The sequence below is a fragment of the Chelonia mydas genome, chromosome 8 (genome assembly GCF_015237465.2).
Source record: "Chelonia mydas isolate rCheMyd1 chromosome 8, rCheMyd1.pri.v2, whole genome shotgun sequence".
Lineage (NCBI taxonomy): Eukaryota > Metazoa > Chordata > Testudines > Cheloniidae > Chelonia > Chelonia mydas.
In genome coordinates, this window is record NC_057854.1 from 40,403,217 (window position 1) to 40,424,557 (window position 21,341).

Here is a 21,341-nt window from a genome sequence, read left to right on the forward strand (position 1 = left end):
TTGGCCAGCCGCTGCTTTGATTGTGCAGCCGAATGATGCTAGCCAATATCTCTGGTCCAAGACATAACCCTAGAAACCTCTGTCTTGCAGTGTCCAGTTATGCCCCTGGACGCTGCAAGTTTATATGAGTTCATCAATTTAACAAAGAAATTGATATGTACCAGGCTTGTTATCCCAAGGGGAGTCTCTGACACGCTTCAAACTAAATGCACTACTTCAGGTAGAATAAACAAAGAAATGTATTCACTACTGTAACGATGCGGCCTCTGGCGCGACACAACTGAGAGTGTCAATTCAGGACAAATTGCTTAGAGCAGGGCAGTTACAGCCTAAGACTGGGTTTTCTCCACTTCTAAGGCACACCAAACCAACCAAGCAGAGAAGACTTTGGTCTCACCCCACTGGCTAACCAGAAATCATACAAGCAATTCCCTTAGACACTCCAGTTTCCCAGTATCACCACCAGCAGCCACTCCTTATGGGGATAAAGCGTTATGAAAACCAATACCCCAGTAAAAGAAAAAAGGTTCTCCTGATCCCAAAAGACCAAGCCCCAGACCCAGGTCAATACGCAGGTCAGATCTTACCCACAAATCATGCTGTTGCCAATCCTTTAGAATCTAAAATCTAAAGGCTTATTCGTAAAAGAAAGAAATATAGATGAGAGTTAAAATTGGTTAAACGGAATCAATTACATACAGTAATGGCAAAGTTCTTGGTTCAGGTTTATAGCAGTGCTGGAATAAACTGCAGGTTCAAATGAAATCTCTGGAGTACATCCACAGCTGGGATGGGTCATTCAGTCCTTTGTTCAGAGCTTCAGTTTGTATCAAGATTCCTCCAGAAGTAAGAAGCAGGATTGAAGACAAAATGGAGGGGTATCCATTTTACGTTCTTTTACGTTCTTTCCCTTGTGGGCGGAAACTCCTTTGTTCTCCAATGCAAAATCACAGCAACAAGATGGAGTTTGTAGCCACCTGGGCAAGTCACATGTTCATGCATGACTCAGTTTGCAGGCAGCAGCCATTGCTCACATGCTATCTTGAATGTCCCAGAAGACTTCTCGTATGTGGATTGCAGTTTCCCAAGTTCCATTGTCAGTTAAGTGTTTTTTGACTGGGCACTTAATCTGCAAATTCTTCTCAAGAAGCTGACCAAATGCTTTACTAATGTTACTTAGAATCAAACACATTGAGATACAAGTACATAGCCAATATTCATAACTTCAACTACAAAAATGATACACACATACAGATAGCATAATAATAACCATCAAATCATAACCTTTTCATAGACACCTCACACAACAACCTTTGTACAATATTTGGTGCAACTATAGGATCTTGGTTGCAACAATGATCTATATGGTCACAGTTTATGTCAATAACATCACAACTACAAAAGATAGATTTTAAGTGATTATAAGTCAAAGCACAAGAAGTCAGGTTTGGCCAAATGAAATAAAAGCAAAATGCATTCTAAGCTGATCTTAACACTTTCAGTACCCTTACAAACTTAGATGCTTCTCACCACAGACTGGGTGGTTGCCCTTCAGCCAGGCTCTACCCTTTGATCAGCGTTTCAGTCGCTTGGTGGTGGTGTCTGTAGATGATGGTGGAAGAGAGAGCCAGCATGGCAAACGTCTCTCCCTTTTATCATGTTCTTTCTTACCCCTTGGCTTCACCCCCACTCCTTTAGGATCAGGTGAGCATTACCTCATCGTAGTCCCAAACTGACCAAAGGAAGGGGGTAACTCACTGCAGAGTCCAACAGATATTTTGTTGTTGCCTCAGACAGTGTCCTTTGTTCCTGTGAGGCTGGGCTGGGTTTGTTCCATACATGCCTTGACGAGGTGTGAACTGCCCCTCTGTTCCTGGAGAGTTTTGCCTGGGCTTGTTTTAAGCCATGAGGATATATTTTCAACCTCATAACTATATACATGAAATTACAACCTATAATGTTACTATACTATAACAACAATGCTCAGTGCATCATGAGGCTTCCGAAGACACCCGACATGACAAACTTTGGATACCACGCAATCATATTATAAGGATGAACATGGGGGTATAGGGTGTTCCCCTGAGATATATAACGTTACATGGGGGGCATATGTACCTGAGCACAGTTTATCTCCACTAACCATCTCAGAATTTGCTCTCGGAAGCCATGGTGAGAAGTTAGTCTGTCAGAGACTGCTTTATCCCACTTGCTTACCATACCCTTCACTGATGAGATCTGTTTTGTTGTTGTTGTTTCTGCACCATCCCATGGATGTTTCAACTCCATCATCAGAGGAAGAAAAAACACTGCTGAATCCCACCAGGTAAGACAATGTGCTCTGTGTGCTGATCACTCTAACTTGTACCATGGCTTTCATGAGCATTGCAGCTACCATGGAGCTTGCCAGTCCCCTGTTTTTCCTCACCCAGCCCTTCCAAAAATTTTAGCCTTTTGGGGTGAAACATTCGTGCCCAACCCCAAAAGTGAATTTTTTTGAAAGTCTGAACAGGAATGGTTTATGGTATCAAGCACGAGGTGTGTAGGGCACTTTCCCTCATCATAAAACGTCATATAGTCCTTACATCAATAACTCTAGTGCTGAACCAGCTGAGGCTAGAAAGCTGAATTCTAGCAGGGACATAGACACCTTCTCAACATGGGCTTTGAGATTTACAATGAAAACTGGTTTTGATTAGACCAAATGATGAGCCTTTGGAAGTCACACTTTGTGCATACACAGAGGCATGATAGGTGCATTTTTAACAATGATTTGCCAGTGTTCCAAACAAAGGCAGGGTGCACTGTTTTACATGTGTTGCTAATGGGACTGCATACACATTGTAAACAACTAGTCAGTAGATACCAACAGAATGAGCTAGGGCTCTATAGGAGTCCTGTCCTGGTCAATGGGATTGTCTTGCCTGTTGTCTTACCGTGCTTTTTTATTACTAAATTCCAGTATTTAAAATAATAACACAGAGAGCCATTTCTTTCATTGGGTCCTTTAAAAATTGCAGTTTTAACAGGGGTCTCTGTTATAATCCACGTTGTGAGAATTTAAAGTGTGTTCCACCATGAAGCCAAAAACATCGTGGCATGGAGTCCCTGAGGAAGACCCATGTATAGTGTTTTTTTGTTAGACCCTGGCTTTCTGTGAAGTGCAGGCTTAGGCCTGGAAGGGCAGTAAAGGTTTTGTAAACAATAGACATGAGAATGGCTCACAAGATGGGGGCATTAAGTTCATTGCTGTTTACTTGTAATATGGATCCATATGAACATAGGTACAAAATTTATGTGCAATCATGACTGGTTACAGCACCACATTCAGGGGATAAAGAGACTCTGATAACACATCCTCCCAGACACAGATGCAGTGGCTCATTCAGGAAAATGCGTGAGTCTTCAGGAGCTGCCACATCTGTGCCCCAATTCTTACTTTGCCTAGGGTGGAAGAACTAGCTCCTTAAGAGAGAAAAGGGCTTTTTTGACCTATGGTGGGGTTCTCTCATTTCCTATCACTCCAGGTTTATACCAGTGTGTTTCTGTTGTTCTCTAGTGACCTGGGAGTAACTGGTGTCTTTACAAATGCAACGTTTGACTCCAACTTGTAAGGTAAACTGTCAGAGAAATCAGTCTTGAAATGCTTATTTATTTCTATGAGACAGAGTGGGTAAGGTAATATCTTTTATTGGACCAACTTCTGTTGGTGAGAGAGACAAGATTTCGAGCACACAGAGCTCTTCTTCAGGTCTGGGAAATATACTCCAAGCCTCTAAATGCAAGATGGAACAGATTGTTTAGCATAAGTAGTTAGCACATATTCTAAGGGACCATTCAAGGTAAAGTGGCCCATTAACACATATGCAGTCATAGGACAAAAAGAGGGGGTTAGTGGGTAGTAGATTGTTGTAATGAGCCATAAATCTAGTGTCTCTGTTCAGTCCATGATTTTTAGTGTCTAGCAGAGTTATGAATTTAAGCTCCCAGGCTTATCTTTTGAAAGTGTTGTGCAGGTTTCTTTTGAGGATGAGGACTGATAGGTCAGATACAGTGATCACTTTGTGAAAAGTGTGCACCCACACATGATGTGATATTTTTGTCTTTTATCATTTTACTGTGTGACTCATTCAAGAGCTTAGTGACTGTCTGGTTTCACCCCATAGTTTTTATTGGGGCATTTAGTACACTGGATGAGGTATACCACCTGTTGTGATAGGCATGAGTAGGATCCATGGATCTTGAAAGGTGTGTTGTGAGGGTGTTGATCATTTTAGCAGTGGATTTATGTCTACAAGTTTTGTATCTGTTGTTCTGGCAGGGGCTGGTGCCATTTTCAGTTGGTGTCTCTTTGTCTGTGGGGAGCTTGCTTCCAATGATACACTTGGAGAGGTTGGGCCTTGATTGAAGGCCAGAAGAGGGAGTTCAGAAAAAGTTTATTTCAGGATGGGGACCCCATCAATTATGGGTTGTATTTGTTTGATGATACCCCATATGGGTTCCAGTGTGGGGTAGTAGGTGACAACCAGGCATGTGCAGTCGGAGGGGGTTATATTTCTGTATTGATGCAGGTTTTCTTCGGGTATTTGGGTGGTGCATGATGCAATCTATTTCTCTGGTGGAGTTCCTTGTTTGATGAAGTCAGTTTTGAATGTGTTAAGATGTATATCCCAGTCTTTCTCCTCGGAGCATATTCTGTGGTATCTGAATGTGTAGGGGTAGATAACAGATTTTTTGGTGTGTTTGGGGTGGTTACTGGATCTATGAAGGTAGGAGTGGTGATTAATGGATTTCTTATATTTAGCCCTGGTCTACACTGAAGGCCGGGGGGGGGGGATATGCAACTTCAGCTATGCGAATAGTGTAGCTGAAGTCGGCGTATCTTAGATTGACTTACCTGGTCGTGAGGACGGCGGCGAGTCTATCACTGCCACTCCCCTGTTGACTCCGCTTCCGCCTCTTGCGAGCTGGAGTTCTGGAGTTGACGGGGAGCACGTTCAGGGATCGATTTATCTGCAGGTAGTGAAGACCTGCCCACAGTTGTCTGTAGGGTTCCACTGTTAAAGCTGATTGTGGTGTCCACCAAGTTGATATTAGTGTGGGAGTGTTCCAGAGAGAGTTTAATGGAAGGTGTTTTTAGGTCACTCCACCTTGAATGGTCCCTTAAAATACGTGCTAACTATTTATGCTAAACAATCTGTTCCATCTTGCATTTAGTTGTGAGTCTTCAACTACCTTTTCCAGACCTGAAGAGCTCTGTGTGGCTCAAAAGCTTGTCTCTCTCACCAACAGAAGTTGGTCCAATAAAAGATATTACCTCACCCTCCTTGTCTCTCTAATATCCTGGGACTGCCACAGCTGCAACACTGCATATATGTATTTCTGTGGTATATACAAAGCCCTGCTCCTGCCTCTGTTAAAACAATCTCACATTGGAATGAAATTTATAATGTGACTGGAATACACTAGCCAAGTGGGTTTTTGTCTTCTCTTGTGGCTGGGGTTCATGTTTGTGAATATGAGTCAGTGACTGCTAGAGAAGTTAGTCCTTTAGCTCAGATGGGAGAAGCTCATGCTTTTGGTGCTGGTTTTAATCCCCAGGGACAACTCAAGGTGAGGGAACATGGGCTAAAGGAGTCCAGTTAGCTGGTGGCAGCAGCTTACCTTCTGTTACAGCCCTGGCTAAGTTTCCACTCTGGATAGTCATTAGTCTGCTGTATGGGACTCAGCCTTCGGTTTCCTTCATGGGCACTACAGTTTTTAATTTAGCTCTTTAGGGACCACATGACAGTTAAATCAAGGAACACAGAGTCTTTGCAAAGGAACTTTATAAACACACACACTTTACTTTTAGACAGCACAAGAGTCACAGAGCTAAGCCAAAACAAGAAACGTTTGCATGCAATTCTCTCCCTCCAAGTCCTCATCACTCCTTTAAGTCCTCTGGTGTTTTCGTCAGGGTCCTGGTGGGAAGACAAGCCCCCTGCCCACTCCTCCAGCATGTCTTCTTTTTCTGGCAGTGGTCTGGAGGCCTTGTGCAGCCAGTATGTCTCTGTCAGGTGGTCAGCTGGAGGAAAATAGCAGTTCAGCCAGGGAGGGAATTCCAGCATCTCCCCTCCCCACACAGGTTTCTGTGGCCTGGTTTACACCTAAAAGTTGATCTAAGCCCTGGTGTAGACACCAATATGTCAATAGAAGAATTCTTCAATTGGCCTAGTTACCGCCTTTCAAGGGGGTGGATTAATCACAGTGATAGAAAAACCCACGTGTCTACACTAGCAAGTGTCTACACTACAGAGCAACAAGCAGCACAGCTGCCGTGCCATACCTATGCCCCCATCACACCTTTCCAGACACAATCTGTTCACTAAATGCCAGGATCCTGTTAGCAAACAGCTGAGCTCGTTCACAGTGACTGTTATAATTACATATGATATTGCACATAGCAAAATGGAATTTTTAAATTAACCCAGACATAGTTGCCAAATGGTCATATGTGAACTGGCCACTAGAGGCAGACAAAGACACTCTTCTACAGCTTGTTACATGAAAATCCAACATGGTTCAATGTGTGTTTGTTTTACTGTCTAAACAACATGCACTACTGCAAAGGTTCTCATCCTGTGCATCATGGCCACCCCCGTTTCTCTAAGGGTAGATGGGAGGAGTATCATGAAACACTTTTCTATTGTGACATGGGGTCATGACATGGAAAAGGATGAGAACCCCTGTGTTAGAGGAGCTGTTTTGGATACATGCACAAGCTCTACAAATTGGTACACCATGCAAAATGTAGCAGAAAGTCCTAGCCTAGTCCTAAAAAGGTGTCTGGAAACTCTTCAGTAAATGAGAACAACTCCCCTCCCCATCCCCCATTCACCCCACCAGCATGTCAATAACTCAGAAATGAATAAACTGAACTTTACCAAACTCTGAAAGAAATTTTCCTTTGGGTGATTTCTTATTTATATTCATTATAGCTAAAGCAGAAGATGCCCCCAGGAGAGAAGATCACTGGAAGTGAAAGGACCTGAAGATCGTACTCATGCCTCAATCCTTTTAGAAGCTGTTTTTATACCTTACTCCTCAGCTCAGCTCTGCCATCGTCCAGCCCAAGAACTCACAGTCAGAGATTAAACTAACTCTGGTGCACACATCCCGGCCTGATCTGAAATCCTGACTTGTTTTTTCTCTGACACTGGGCTTTGGTTCACAATCCAGTTATATCATGTAAAGGTCCCCAAGCATGGGTGGCAGGTGAATAACTGGCTTGGGGAGGTTAGCGCACTTGTCCAGCCCCTTCTACCTGAAACCCTGCACCTTCCACACCCGCCAGAGCCTAGAGACCCCCCACAGTGGCCGCTGGCCCCTGCCCCAGGCTAGCACCCCCAGCTGCCACCCTTCAGCCCCAGAGCACTGGGAGGCCAGGCAGCGTGGCAACCGCCCCACCCCGCACCAGCCCCAGAGTGCTGGGAGACCAAGCAATGCGGCCCCAGCCCCACCCCCAGCACACCAGAAGGCCCAGCAGCATGACCCCAGCTCCCCACCCCCAGCCCCAGAATGCCGGAAGCCAGGCAGCACAATCCCCCCACCCCCCAGCCCTGGATCATTAGGAGGCCCTGCAGCATGGCCCCAGCCTCCCCGGCCTCGGAGTGTCAGGTGACCCAGCAGTGTGGCCCCAGCTTCCCTAGCCCCAGAGCACCGGGAGGGTGGGCAGCACAACCCCAGCACCAGCCCCAGCTGGGGCCATGATGGCACAGGGGAAGAGTCGCTCACAGAGTGGGAAGCAGGAGGGGACTGGGGACAGAGTGTGGTTGGGGCCACACCTGGCTGTTTGGGGAGGTTCAGCCTCCCCCAGCCTATCATACCTGCTGCCCATGTCCCCAAGCCACTTGTTCCTTCATCCATCTGCCTATTGGATGCTTGAAAAGGTCCTCCAGACCTGGGCCCTAGTATCTACACCCTCAATCACTTTCTAGTCCAGGGGTGGGCAAACTTTTTGGCCTGGGGGCCACATCTGGGAATAGAAATTGTATGGTGGGCCATGAATGCTCACAAAATTGGGGTTGGGGTGCAGGAGGGGTTGAGGGCTCTGGTTGGGGGTGCGGGCTCTGGGGTGGGGCTGGGGATAAGGAGTTTGGGGTGTAGGAGGGTGCTCTGGTCAGGCAAGATTTTTTCTTTTTAAAAATGAAAGGGTTTTTTTTGGGCAGGTGAAGTATTTCACCTTCTGGGTCTTCACCCTGTAGGGTTTATCCTCCTCCACCCCGCTCCCCCAGTAACCCCTCCATCCCCCAAAAGCCCGGTCTACCTTCTGATTTCTCTCAATGTGTTGTGCAACAAATAATAAAGAACATTTTTAAACAATTGTGACTTTATTTCCTTTCATATATATAGGGGGCGGGTAACTTCAAGAGAAACAAACACAACTGTCACACCGTACCCTGGCCAGTCATAAAACTGCTTTCAAAGCTTCTCTGATGCGCAGCGCACCCTGCTGCGCTCTTCTACTGTTTTCTGGCTGTGCGAAATTGGCCTCCAGGCGAGTTGCCTCAACCTCCCACTCATAGGCGTGCGTATGGGGTGTGTCGGGTGTGCCCAGGCACACCCCAATGAAGGAGTGGGCAAGCTTGTCCTGCCCGGCCTGCCTGAGCTCCCAGCCAGGGAGGCTCCCCCCCAGCCCCGTCCCCGCCTTCCCCCAGTCCCCGGCGTCTCAGAGCACCGCGTCCAGGAGCAGTCCTGGACAGCGCTGCAGCGGCATGGCTCCGGCGGGACCTGAGCTCCTGCTGCTTGGAGAGGCGTGGTAAGGGGGCAGGGCTGCGAGTTCCCGTGGGCCGAGCAACAGGAGCTCAGGTCCTGCCAGAGCCACACCGCTGCAGCGCTGTCCAGGGCCGCTCCTGGACGTGGCACGCTGAGGCTCTGGAGGAGGGGGAGGCGGGGGTAAGCAGCATGGTAAAGGGGCTGGGGCCGGGGGTGGGTGTTGGATAAGGGGCAGAGAGTCCCGGGGACAGTCAGGGGACAGGGAGTGCGGGGGGGGGGGTTGGATGGGGCAGAGGTTCTGGGGGAGGGGTCAGGGAACAGAGAACGGGGGGTTGGATCGTGGGAGTTCCAGGGATCTGTCAGGAGGCAGGGGTGTGTGTGTGGGGTGTGTGTGTGGAAGGGTCAGGGCAGTCCGGGGACAGGGAGCAGGGAGGGTTGGTGGGGGGTGGGGTCCCGGGGTGGTGGTTGAGGGGGGTCTTGTGGGGGGGTGTCTGGGGACAAGGAGCAGGATGGGTCGGGGATTCTGAGGGGGGCAGTCAGGGGGCAGGAAGTGGGTGGGGGTTGGATAGAGGGCAGGGCCAGGCTGTTTGGGGAGGCACAGCCTTCCCTACCTGGCCCTTCACACAATTTTGGAACTTCGATGTGGCCCTCAGGCCAAAAAGTTTGCCCATGCCTGCCCTAATGTCTCAAAAAAAAAGTGGCTTTGCGTTTTAATTTAATCGCATGATACACTCTATATAGAAAGCCTGCATTTGCTCGCAGCATGCATCCCCACTACTGCGGCGCCGCATTACCATTGGTCCTCCCCTCCCCTCCAACTACTATTCTAGAAAATTCTTTGATCTATGTAAGCGGCCGCATCAGGCATGCCCAGCGCAGTGTCTGCAGTGTTTGTAATCTTTGTCGCGTGTACGCTACTGAAATAGCATAACAAGCCCGTGGCTTTACGTTTTAATTCAATCGCATGATACCCCCTTTTAATTTTAAAATATGGATCAGCTCGTTGTTAAGATAAGAAAAGGAGCAGACAAGCTGTCCATGTGAAAGAGCCTTTTCGAAACTAGCACATATAAAAAACAAACTAAGAAGGACAATGTCCCAACAGCGCATCGACTCACTCATGATTTTGTACACTGAACAAGAATTGGCTTCGTCAATGATGTTATTGAGGAATTTAAGTCCATAACACCTGGTGAGCGATATCTCATTCTCTAGGACAGAAAGATGAAGAAAGCTTAATCTGTTTTGGTCAATTTGGGTTAGCTCATTATCTGGTTAAATATAAAGATCATGAAAATTGATTGTATCTTTGTATACGCCTGGTTATCACTACAGCAAAAATTTGGTATTTTGTGTCTCATTTTTTAAGTGAAGTTTAGTTGTTAATTTTAAAAAAAATAAGTTTAGTTAAGTTTTAGTTTCTTTAGTTAGTTTGATGAATAAAAATGTCCTTTATGATTGAGTATTCAATAAATGTTCACCTTTAAAAAAAAATTCCCTGGGTGCACACCCTAATGAAATGTGCTGCACACGCCTATGCTCCCACCCCGCCATAAACGTCTCCCCCTTACTCTCACACATATTGTGGAGCACACAACAAGCAGCAATTACAATTGGAATATTGGTTGTGCTGAGATCTAACCTAGTCAGCAAACAGAGCCAGAGAGCTTTTAAAAGTCCAAAAGCACATTCTACCACCATTCTGCACTTGCTCAGCCTATAGTTGAACTGCTCCTTACTACTGTCCAGGGTGCCTGTGTATGGCTTCATGAGCCATGGCATTAAGGGGTAGGCTGGGTCCCTGAGGATAACTATAGGCGTTTCAGAAGTGGGTCCAATAAAGTAGAATTCAATAATAAAAGTGTGAATGTGAAACCTGGTTTTTGCTCATCTTACTTTTGAGCACTATGGAAGAAGCAAGGCAAAATCAATACCTTGAATTAAATAGCAGATAAAACAGGCCTTCAAATGGGATTCAAATGATCATCTACTCTGAGATATTTGCATAAAAAAGGCCAAAGAATACACCAACTGATTCCTGCCTGTTTCTAGCCATTAACTAGTTGAACAAGAGTATATCTTTAAGAAACATAACCAGTCCTGATTTAAAGATTTAAAATGGAGAATTTATCACATTCCTTTGTAATCTGTTGCAATGCTTAATTACCCTCAATGTGAATTTAGCTGACTTCAATTTCATGGCACAAGGGACCATTAGAACATATTGCAAGCCACGTTAGACGGTTGAAATCTTTATTGATTATTTTACATATGCTACAGCTCATTTCCACATTAGTGCTGAAGCTCTTGAACTCTAGTGATGTATTTAGCAAATAATATTGTGCACTGAATCACAAAGCACCTACTTAGGGTGACCAGATGTCCCGATTTTATAGCAGACAGCTGACACAGCAGACCTCGAGTGAACCGCCCGATGACCACAAGATCTGTTAACGTACGAAGGTGTCAGGCCAGGTTTATTGTTGACAAAGCACAGTAATAGCACCTGGCAGACTCTACGAGGATACTATGACATGTATGCCAGTGACAATGGACTAGCTCAGTGAATGGCAGGACTTTCCCATTCACTTCTCGACTGGACAAAGATACTCTCTCTGAGATACATCTTTATATCCTGATATAAACAAGTTACTTTACCCGTGAAAAAAAACCACAGAAATTGGGCTTGTTTTTGTCTTAATTGGCTTGTGAGTTGCTTGATGGCTAGTTTTTGGCTTGTAGCTTGTTGCTTCTTTTTTTTTTTATCAGCTCCCATCAAGCAGGGGCAAGAGGGGGGGAAGAGTCAAGGGTACACAGCAGGCCCACCACAGTCCCAGACTGCACATCAGGGGGATCTAGTCACATAGAGTGTTGGGGTTCTTAGGGATTGGCTTGTTTTGGCCTTGTTTTGAAATGGGATTAGCTTGATTTTTGGCTTATTGTGAAAGTTGGGGTGCTTATTTACTGTGTGAAAGTTGGCAACTGTGCCCTAGAGCCCAAGGCAGGTGCAGTATAAACTCAAGGGGCCTTGCCCTAATAGGATGTTTCCAAAAGTTAAATGATCTAGTCCAAGGTTGATGAACTGCAAAAAAGTGATAGAAAGTAATCCAGATTTTTCTACAATTGTTTCAATTTTTGTATTCAAGAGTTAGTAACAAAGTAAGAATATACGTTAAATTTTTAAACTTAACCAGTGTCTCTTAAGTGAATTGACACAAGATGGCAGAACATGTTAGCAATTCAGACCCATCTCGCAAAGCTCAGTCTTAAATATTACAGTACACAATGCAGCCATTACCAACCTGGGAAGACACCCTATCCTCAGTACACCCCTGTGGGGCATGAAATGCAGCAGGGATGGATGGATGAAGAGCTCAGAGGAAGTGGGTCACTGATAGCTCTCAACATAACTGGGGAATCATCACTGGGAGCATGCAGTGTATACCTCCCGCTAGGAAACAGTAACTAAGGTCTGTCTGCACTGCAATCAGAAGTGTGACTGGAGCATGCATAGATTGGGCTCCAGCCCAAGCCTGGAAGTCTACACAGCAATCAAATAATCCTGCAGCCTGAGCTCCAGGAGCCCAAGTTGACTGACATGGGCCAGGTGCAGGTATCTAGTTGCTGTGTAAACATTCCCATTGAGCTCAGTCAATGCCAGCTGAGGTATGTCTGTCTACACATGTTGCAATCCCACCTCTAACTGATGTGTAGACATATTCTTTGTGTGGAACATTGCTGGTTTTGAACACAAGCCTGCAGCTACAGGAGCAGTGTGCTTCCTCTCTGGGGAGCAGCTCAGACAGCTGTGCTACCCCTGGTGACAGAAAGCAAGTGCAACTGTCACGAGGCCTAGAAAGCCCTAGACTAAATCATAATAATGGGGAAAAGGGAGCCTTGCCTTGAGCCTCTAGTTCAATAGGTGAGACTGAAGAGCCTGTGGTATGGAAGTCTGTGGATTACGACACAGAGTTTGGAACCTTTTAATACAATTCCATACCAACCCCATTTTTCCTATGATAGCTCCAGCCAAAAATATTTATATAAATGGTATTCTCTTATTCTTTAACAGCGCAATTAATTTTTTTATAGCTTGACAGTCCTAGTTAGTATTAGAGCTTGTAACTTTTTCCTTATTTGAGGAAGCATGACATGTAAGAGGCATAGACTTGACTTGGCAGTGGTGAGAGATCTAGCAGTAGTGTTATGGTAGTAGTATGTTCCACAGTGTGAATGCATTGAAAGTTGTGAATGTGCTCAAGCTTCTCCTGGTGGTGCTACTGCTGAGTGGAGACTCTTACAGTGGAGGGGGACTACCAGGTGATCACCAATTGCTGGTGGGATTGTTAAGATTTTTAGTAGCAGTCTGTCATAGGCATGAATTGCAGCATTTACTTGCACACCAGGATAATGAACCCAAACAAATATAGCATTTGATTGGTTAATTTCAGTTCCTGACGTTTGGAAATTCTTGTGTTTGCCAGTGTTCTAACACATATGTCCCTCAAGGAAAGCTGCTTCAGATTGCTTTTGGTCCGCTTGGTTGATCTGGCTGCTGTGGAATAGTGTTATCGGTGGTGGTGCTGGATCTGTGCTGTAAGGTGTTACCTTGTTATCTGACCCTGCACAGGATTGTGCATGTAGGGGAGAATATCTGCCAATTGGTGTTAAGATGTTTAATTGCTAATTGGCCAAAGAGTGAGGCCCAACACTCAACTTACTGGCATTTTCTTGCCTGCAAGTCAGGAATGAGGTGCTTTGTCAGAGTTGGAGGTCTGGGGGTTCAGGACTGGAATAGAGGGAGCTGCTTCAAACCATGACTATACAGCCTGAGCTGCCATGAGGCTGAAGAGTCTCCCTGTGCTTGCCTCTGGTGAAATCACTATCTTTGCCCAGTGAAAAATGTAGTTGTGGTGCTGCAGGCAGAGAGGCCTCCTGTATCAAATGGGCACTGTCAAAGGGGGAGTGACCAAGGCAGGGAGCTGGGTTAGGGTTAGTGGAGGGAATGAATGACAGCTGGCTGAGTTCAGGGCTAAACTGCATTGCTGCCCCTCCCACTGCCTGCCACTTGGCCTGCAAAAGCAATGAAGAGTGTGACCCTCTGTTAACTGGCTAATTGCCCCCCCCCCAAACCCTGAAATGGCACTCCTGCTGAACCCGGACCCCGTGCGAGCCCCCACCCCATTGGGCAGCTGAACCCGGACCCACGAGAGCCCCCGCCTCGTTGGGCACATGCAGCGTTGCCCGCCCTCGGGGTGTTTGTCCCCAGCCACTTGAGGCGCGCCGGGCTCTGAGCGCTCCTGCGGGTGACACTGTCCCAGCCGGCCCAGAGACAAGGCGCCAGCCCCACGCCGCCGGGCCCCATGTCCTCTCCCGGCCACCGTAGCAGGGCGGCGCGTTGCGCTGAGCTGGGAGACGTATGTTTAAGGGGACCCGGAAGGGAGATGGCAGCCGGGGAGGTTGATCGGGGCGGCGCAGAGCCGGGGCTGCGGCCACCCGGGGTCGGACCCGACTGGGGTGAGCCGGGCCCGGAGGCGCGGAGTGTGCTCCTGAGCGGGTGGGGCGGGAGATGTGAGGGGCATTGGCGGGGAGGGGCAAAAGCCCAGCAATGTCCCCGCTGCCGGGTCTGGCTACTCCAGCCCAGGGGCGTGGGGCAGGCAGCGCGAACTCCTGGCGAGAGGCCTGGCTGGCTCTTGTTCCCGGCGCGGCCGCTGGGCCTCTCGGGCCAGTCTCCGAGCCTGGGCTAGCTGGGCGCTGACAGGGCCGCGTGGCTAGTCGTGCGGCGTGGGGTTGGGATCCGGGTGGATTGGTGTGGGCCTGTGGGGTGTTTTAGACATGTGGACTCCTTGTGAGATCCTATGAACTCCTGTCCCAGTCCTGCAAACACTCCTGCGTGTGATACTGGTGGAGCTGCCTGGGCGAGTAAGCTTACTCACTGACGTGTTTGCTGAAGTGGGGCCTTAATATCCACAGTGCCTGCATGAGTGAGGTTTACAACATGAACATCTGATCTGCCACTCTCCTGTGGCTGGTACAGTACTGTAGTACAAATACTGTCTTAGACTGGAATTTTCAGCTTAAAACTTTAGGGTAACCTTGACTGCCATTGAATTTCCCCGTTCAGCTTCTTTGAAACTCCCATCTTTAACTTTTAGGATATGTTGATGTACAACTTAGTTTGCTTTGCCTTTAGAGTCTGCCCTCTTTGATGAGCTCAGTGACTTGGTTGACACAGGTGAAGTACAGCTGGATGTGGATAATGAGATTTATGTGAGTAGCTTTTAGTATGTGCATTTGGTTGTCTAATAATTTGTTGCCTAAACAGACTCCTGCTCTGCTCCTGGGGCTAACAGCCCCTTTTAGGTACAGAACAGTACATTAAGTTTGCAAAGTGAAGCACTCAAAAGTTAGAAGATGCCAAAGTGAATGGCACCTATGTCCCTTTGTGTGAATGCACTGCTATGCAGTTTTTAATTGCGTGGTAGACTATTCTTATTTTCACAGGCCCCTTGTTTCACTCAGTGTGCAGATTGGATGACAGAAAACAAAAGAGGCACTTGTTTAATGTTTATTTTTATCCTCAATATTCTGTGTGTATTATAATGTTAACATTCTTTTAACATCGTTTTTTGTATAGAATGTGCTAAGGTATTTTTTTAACAAGAAAAAAAGACATTATATGAAATGGAACAATTTGATAATCAGCAGTAGAAAATGGCGCCTACATATAAAAATTGTTAAAATATTTATTTTAAAGGTCCAGTAGCAAGTACAGAGATACAGAATATATGGATAGTGGAAAATAATAGCACAAATTATATTTGATTTAATAAATCTTGGAATACTGGGGAAGTTCCAGATGACTGGAAGAAAGCTAGTGTTTCATTAATAGTCAAAATGTGTAAAGAAGATGGTAATTATATGCCTGCTAGCCTGACACTGATCCTGGACGAAGTTATGAAATGACAGATGCTTGACTTTTTCCCTACAGAACCTGAAGGATGGTAGTATAGTTCATGCCAGCCAGCATGGTTATATGGAAAATAATTCCTGTCAAATGAACTTGACACTATTTTCTGAGATTACAAGTCTGGTCAGCAAGGGTAACTGTGACCTAATATGATGTGACCTCTGTAAATCATTTGACTTAAGTACTTTGAAGAGGAAATTAGTATCATACAAGATCAATAAACCACATATTAAAAGGATTAAAAAGTGTCTAAATGAGATCTCAAAACATAATTGTTTAATAAGGAATCATCATCAAATGCATGTGTTTCTACAGAGTCCCACAGAGATTGGTTCCTGACACAATGCAATTTAATGTTTTATGTCAGTGACTTGGAAGATATTAAATCATTGCTGATAGTCTGAAGATTTTAAAGATAGGAAGGGTGGTTGGTAATGACACCAGGTCACTCATCCTGAGCCATCTGAATTACCCAATAAGTCTTTAGTAGGATTCCCATCCTGTCTTACAGAGACAGAGTTAGTTTCCACAAGTACCTCAAGAACAGCATTTTGCAAAAGTGGGGCCTGGATTGGGGTAGCCTCTGTCACCCCTCTCTCTGTCCGCAAGAGGTCAGTTGTATCACTGCTCCCCTCCTGGAGGTCAGTTACACAGTTCCCTCTTAAAACTGGAGCTGCAGGTTGGGTGCCTGGGAGCATAGACGCCAACCCAGCAAATCTGTCCTGGGCAAACCCTCCCCTGTAATCAATGAGGAGACATTCCTGTACTTCCCCAAATTCCTTCTCAGCTTCCTTCTCTGGGCGCCCTTCTTAGGCTTTGTCTATACTACCAAGTTTTGTTGACAGAAACTGCCTTTTGTCGACCAAATAGTGAACGCGTACACACTGTGATTTGACTTTTGTTGCAAAAAATGCCCAGTTTTGGCGACAAAATACAGCCACCCCAACGAGAGATGTACGTCTTTTCCCTCTAAATTTTTCTTGACAAAGTGCCAGTGTAGACACCACGCTTGATTTCATCACTTTAATTGGCTTCCAGGAGGTGTCTCACTATGCCCATCGTGACCGCTCTGGTCGGCAGTTTGAATTCCACTGCCCTGCAGCCATGTAAACAACCATCCGCCCTCCCCCTTAGAAGCCCCAGGAATTTTTGAAATTCAGTTTCCTGCTGGCTCGGCATGGAGAGGTCTCATCGCATTTTCCCAGATGACCATGGTGGGTTATTGCACCAAACACTCTCCCACTTGGACCACTGTGGAGCTGTTGGATCTGATCAGTATATGTGGAGAGGAGGCTGTGCAGTCACTGCTTCGCTTGAGCCATAGGAATTGGGATACCTATGGGCATATTTCTCAAGGCTTGTGCAAAAAGGGCTATGATCGGGACATGCTGCAGTGCAGAACGAAGATAAAGGAGTTGAGGTAGGCGTACCATAAGGCGAGGGAGGCAAACTGTCACTCTGGTGCTTCACCTAAGACCTGCCGGTTCTATAAGGAGCTGGACACCATCCTCAGTGACGACCCCACCTCCACCATCAAGAGCCCTATGGGTACTTCGGCGGGTCTGGAGGCGACGGAAAGAGGGCCTGACCTGGAGGATGAAGATATTGATGAAGAGGTGGAGTTAGACGATGATGTGCAGCTCCCAGTGGGGTCGCCCGGTGGGGCAGGCAGCCAGGAACTGTTCTCCACTCCAGAGGTGTCTAGCCAGTCTCGGCAGTTGCTCTCCGGCGAGCAAGAAGCAGGAGAGGAGACGCCTGGTAAGTGGTTGTGGTTTGTGTAGTGCGGAGGTGGGTTCGGCGTATAGAAATGTGGAAGGCTGACTGTTTCTGTGAGCTGGACATTTCCCTGTGTAGCTAATTGGTACAGCGGAACAGGGTGTTGATGCATGCAAAGATCTCACGGGAATCCTCCAGAGAGATCTCCAGGAAAGTTTCCTAGAGGTACTCTGTAATCCTCTGCCAAAGATTCAGTGGCAGAGCAGCTTTGTTCCTTCCCACATTGCCAAATGGTGTGGGAAAGTTTCCTACAATCAGTTGTGCAGGGACCAAAGTGTCACATAGGTGAGCAGCATAGGGAACAGGGTGGAAGCCACAAGCATGGAGCAGATGTGCCCTTGTTTCCCTGCTTACTCTTAGCAGTGAGATATCTGCCAGAATGACCCTCGCCTGTGGAAAAGTGTGGGAGAATTTTAGAATTTTTTCTCTAGCATGCTGCACCACGAACCTTGCAGAGTGTGTGCTCTTTTCCCCATGTGAAGCACCCCCACCCACCAACACTCACCATGCTTTGGGTGTTTTGAAGAGAGATATGTGCCTGCCAAGGGTCAGTGAGAAAGTGATTGTTATGTTTCAAAAGTTGTATTTAACTGAAATGTTTCAATGCTGTGAGTGAATTTAAAAATCCCGCATCTGTGCATTGTCCTTTGTGCTTCGGAAGATGTGCTCTTCAGGAATACTCCACATGCCCCAGCCGAGTGTCTCCGCCAGATAAGAAAGCGCCCAAGATGCAGCAAAGAAGACATGTTCCAGGAGGTACCGCACTGCTCCAATGCAGAGAAAAGGGAACGCAAGGAGTTCTGGGAAGCCAAACGGCAGGACAGAAAAAAGAATCTGGAGTTTAAGGGTGCAACTAAGCAGATGATTAAAGTAATGGAGGAGCAAATGCAGATGCTGAAGTCCTTAATAATGCTGCAGACTGAGCAGATCTATGCCTGCCCTCCCCTGCAGCACATTCAGAACTCTTTTCCATGACCCCCCCAAACTCCACCCACACATTCCTTTCCACTTTCTGGGACTTCGAGGTTTCCCCTTCACTACCCCCCCTCGGACAACTTTCACAACGATAGCAGAACCTGTACACAGCTGTTAAAGTCTGCCCTTCCCTGGTTCCTCCTTTCCCACCAAGCATCTTTGTGTGTGTTGTTTCTTTTTGAAGGATAACTCATCTTTATTTGTTTTCTACAAATTGAGATTGCAGGCACTACCAATACATGCACAGGCATTTTAATCATTTGCTTACTGGAATATAAGGCTCCAAATGTCACCATTGCTTCCTAGGAAAGCTACATGTAATGTAACACTGAAGCACCAATCACAGAGATATACATTAAGGGTTCTCATTTTCAAAGTGTTGTCTCAAAGCCTCCCTGATTCGAATTGTCTGCTCTGTGCTCCTCTGATACCTTGGTATTTGGCTACTCAAAATCAGTAGTCCACTTAGCTTCACAAAGGTGATGCAACATACAGCATGCACTATGACCATGGGAATATTATCCTCATTAAGGGCTAACCTGCCATAAAAGCATCCCCAGCGTGCCTTTAATATTCCAAAGGTACGTTCAGCTGTCACCCAGCACCTATTCAACCTCTTGTTGAACCACTCCTTACTGTTGTTAAGGTGTCCTGTGTAAGGTTTCATGAGCCATGGCTGTAAGGGGTATGCCAGGTCTCCCAGGATCGCTGTGGGCATTTCAACAACCCCCACTGTAATCTGGTTTGGAAAGAAAGTCTCTGCTTGTAGCTTTCTGTACAGGCTGGTGTTCCTGAAGATGTGTGCATCATGCATGTTCTCAGACCACCCCGCGTTGATGTTCGTGAAATGCCTGGGGTGATCCACAAGCGCCTGCAACACTGTGGAGAAGTACCCCTTCCTATTGACTTACTCTGTTGCAAGGTGGTCTGGTGCCAAAATTGCTTCTCCACAGTTAGGGAAACCCATTTCTGCAAAGCTGTCCACTATTTCACGCACATTTCCCAGAGTCACGGTCCTTCTTAACAGGATGTGATTTATTGCCCTGCACACTTGCATTAACGCAACCCCACCGGTCGACTTCCCGACTCCAAATTGATTAGTGACCAACCAGTAGCAGTCTGGAGTCACCAGCTTCCACACAGAGATTGCCACATGTTTCTCTACCGATAGGGCCGCTCTCATTCTGGTGTTCTTGTGCCACAGTGCTGATGTGAGTTCCACACACAGTTCCAGGAAGGTGACTTTCCACATGTGAAAGTTCTGGGTAGCCACTGCTCTTCATCCCACACCTGTATGATGATACGATCCCACCATTCAGTGCTTGTTTCCCGAGCTCAAAAGCGATGATCTACCCTATGCAGCTGTTCTGTGAATGCCAAAAGCAATCTAAACTTGCTCCTGTCCATATCACGCAGCATGTCAGGCGCCTGTGAGTCTTCTTCATTTAGGAAGCTCACAATTAACTGCACTGCTGTCCGCAATGTCTTCATGACAGTTAACAGCATAGGAGAGCAATGTGGGATCCATCCTTTCTCTCACAGGTGCACAGCAAAGAAGGGCTGTTGCAAAAATGCCATGAAAGAAAGCCAGAAGCCCATGGAGTTCTGGGACAGAAAGCAATGCATCATGGGACATTGGGCTCAGTCCCAAGATGCACCATGATCCGATCCGCCTTCCCTCAACACCGAATGACAGAAGGCGTCAAGCTGGACTGCATTGCTCACAATGTTGATGATAGTGCCCCCACTGTGGACATGCTCTGCCAACAGAGGGAGCGAGTGTGAACATGACATTCCGATTGTTGTTATGTTGATTTTTGAGTGTCGACATCAGTTTTGTCGGCAAAACTTTGTCGTGTAGACAAGGCCTAAGACACACCTCTGTGCTCTCTAGAGTGGGATCTATCCCCTCTTCAGATGTGAAGGGCTAACAGTTAGAACAGTCCTTTCTCTGGCAAGCACTACATTCTCCTCCCTCTTTGAATTGGGTTTGCCTCCAGCTACAGAGTCCATGGAACTCTCACCCACTTCAGTGGTCTCTAGGATTCCATCACCCTTCTCTGGGCTTCCCTCTAGGACGCATCTTCCTATGCACCCGAGAGTGAAGTCTTCCCCTTGCCTAGCTGCATCCTGCTGGCAGCCAGCAACCTGGACAGTTTTCTCACTGACAGGCATTACGCTTCCCTCACATTGAGAGAAGGAGCGAATGTCATGAGTTTATGCTGTACGGTTCCCTGTACAGCTCAAGACCATATAATTTTGGGTTTACACTCGGGGGGGGGGGGGGGGGGGGGCGGTGTGCTTGAGTAGCTGGCGCCTTCCAGTGCAGTAACTGGTCAAAGCGTCTCTATGTATCTGCTGCTAGGTGTGTCCCTGCCTGTATGTGTGCTGGTGAAAGTGCAGGCTGGAGCCTGGAGAGAGCTTGTCAGCTTGTCACAGAAGTACAGTGTAAACAGGAGCCCAGGCTGGTGGGACAGGGGGGCTCAGTGGTACCCAAGTTCCAGATGGCATCCCAGGGGGAACCCATCACAGTGGTGCAGCGAGCAGGGTCATATGCACAGCTTGTTACTCTGAGTGAGATTGGCACTTGGTACACTGGTGGTGATTTTAAATGAGATTTAAGTGTCTTGGCTAGAGATCAGTCAAAGAGGTTACCAGTTTGTTATTTTCTCTTTCCTTATTTTGGGCAAGGGAAGTAAGGACAGGAAAGCAGGAAAATGAGTGAAAGTAAACTAGTAAGAAGCTGGACCTATGCAGATTGCAGGCAGACGAGAAGGAGAAAGAACACAAAAGACATCTGGAATTAAAACAAATGGAGATTAATGCGCAAGAAGCTGAACACCAAAGAACCATAGAAGCAGAC

The 21,341-nt window shown here is 46.8% G+C and overlaps 2 protein-coding genes across 27 annotated transcripts in view; both read left to right on the forward strand.

Annotated features, from left to right (window-relative positions):
* Positions 1–8,364, forward strand: part of LOC102944278 (P-selectin) — a 48,298-nt gene extending 39,934 nt beyond the window's left edge. For 14 of the 15 annotated variants that reach the window (XM_043552963.1, XM_037906845.2, XM_043552949.1 and 11 more), the window contains 3 exons: positions 2,296–2,326; positions 3,560–3,615; positions 6,981–8,364. In XM_043552963.1, the coding sequence (XP_043408898.1) occupies positions 2,296–2,326; positions 3,560–3,614 (86 nt within the window). In that variant the 3' untranslated portion in view covers position 3,615; positions 6,981–8,364. The remainder of the gene's footprint in view (positions 1–2,295; positions 2,327–3,559; positions 3,616–6,980) is intronic. The other variant, XM_043552950.1, reaches the window with a different exon arrangement.
* A 5,659-nt stretch (positions 8,365–14,023) lies between these two features.
* ATF6 (activating transcription factor 6) overlaps positions 14,024–21,341 on the forward strand; it is a 386,674-nt gene continuing 379,356 nt past the window's right edge. For 7 of the 12 annotated variants that reach the window (XM_043552969.1, XM_043552971.1, XM_043552975.1 and 4 more), the window contains exons 1-2: positions 14,071–14,274; positions 14,951–15,027. In XM_043552969.1, the coding sequence (XP_043408904.1) occupies positions 14,121–14,274; positions 14,951–15,027 (231 nt within the window). In that variant the 5' untranslated portion in view covers positions 14,071–14,120. Of the gene's footprint in view, positions 14,275–14,950; positions 15,028–21,341 lie in introns of all 12 variants that reach the window. The other 5 variants (XM_043552970.1, XM_043552973.1, XM_043552972.1 and 2 more) reach the window with 2 other exon arrangements.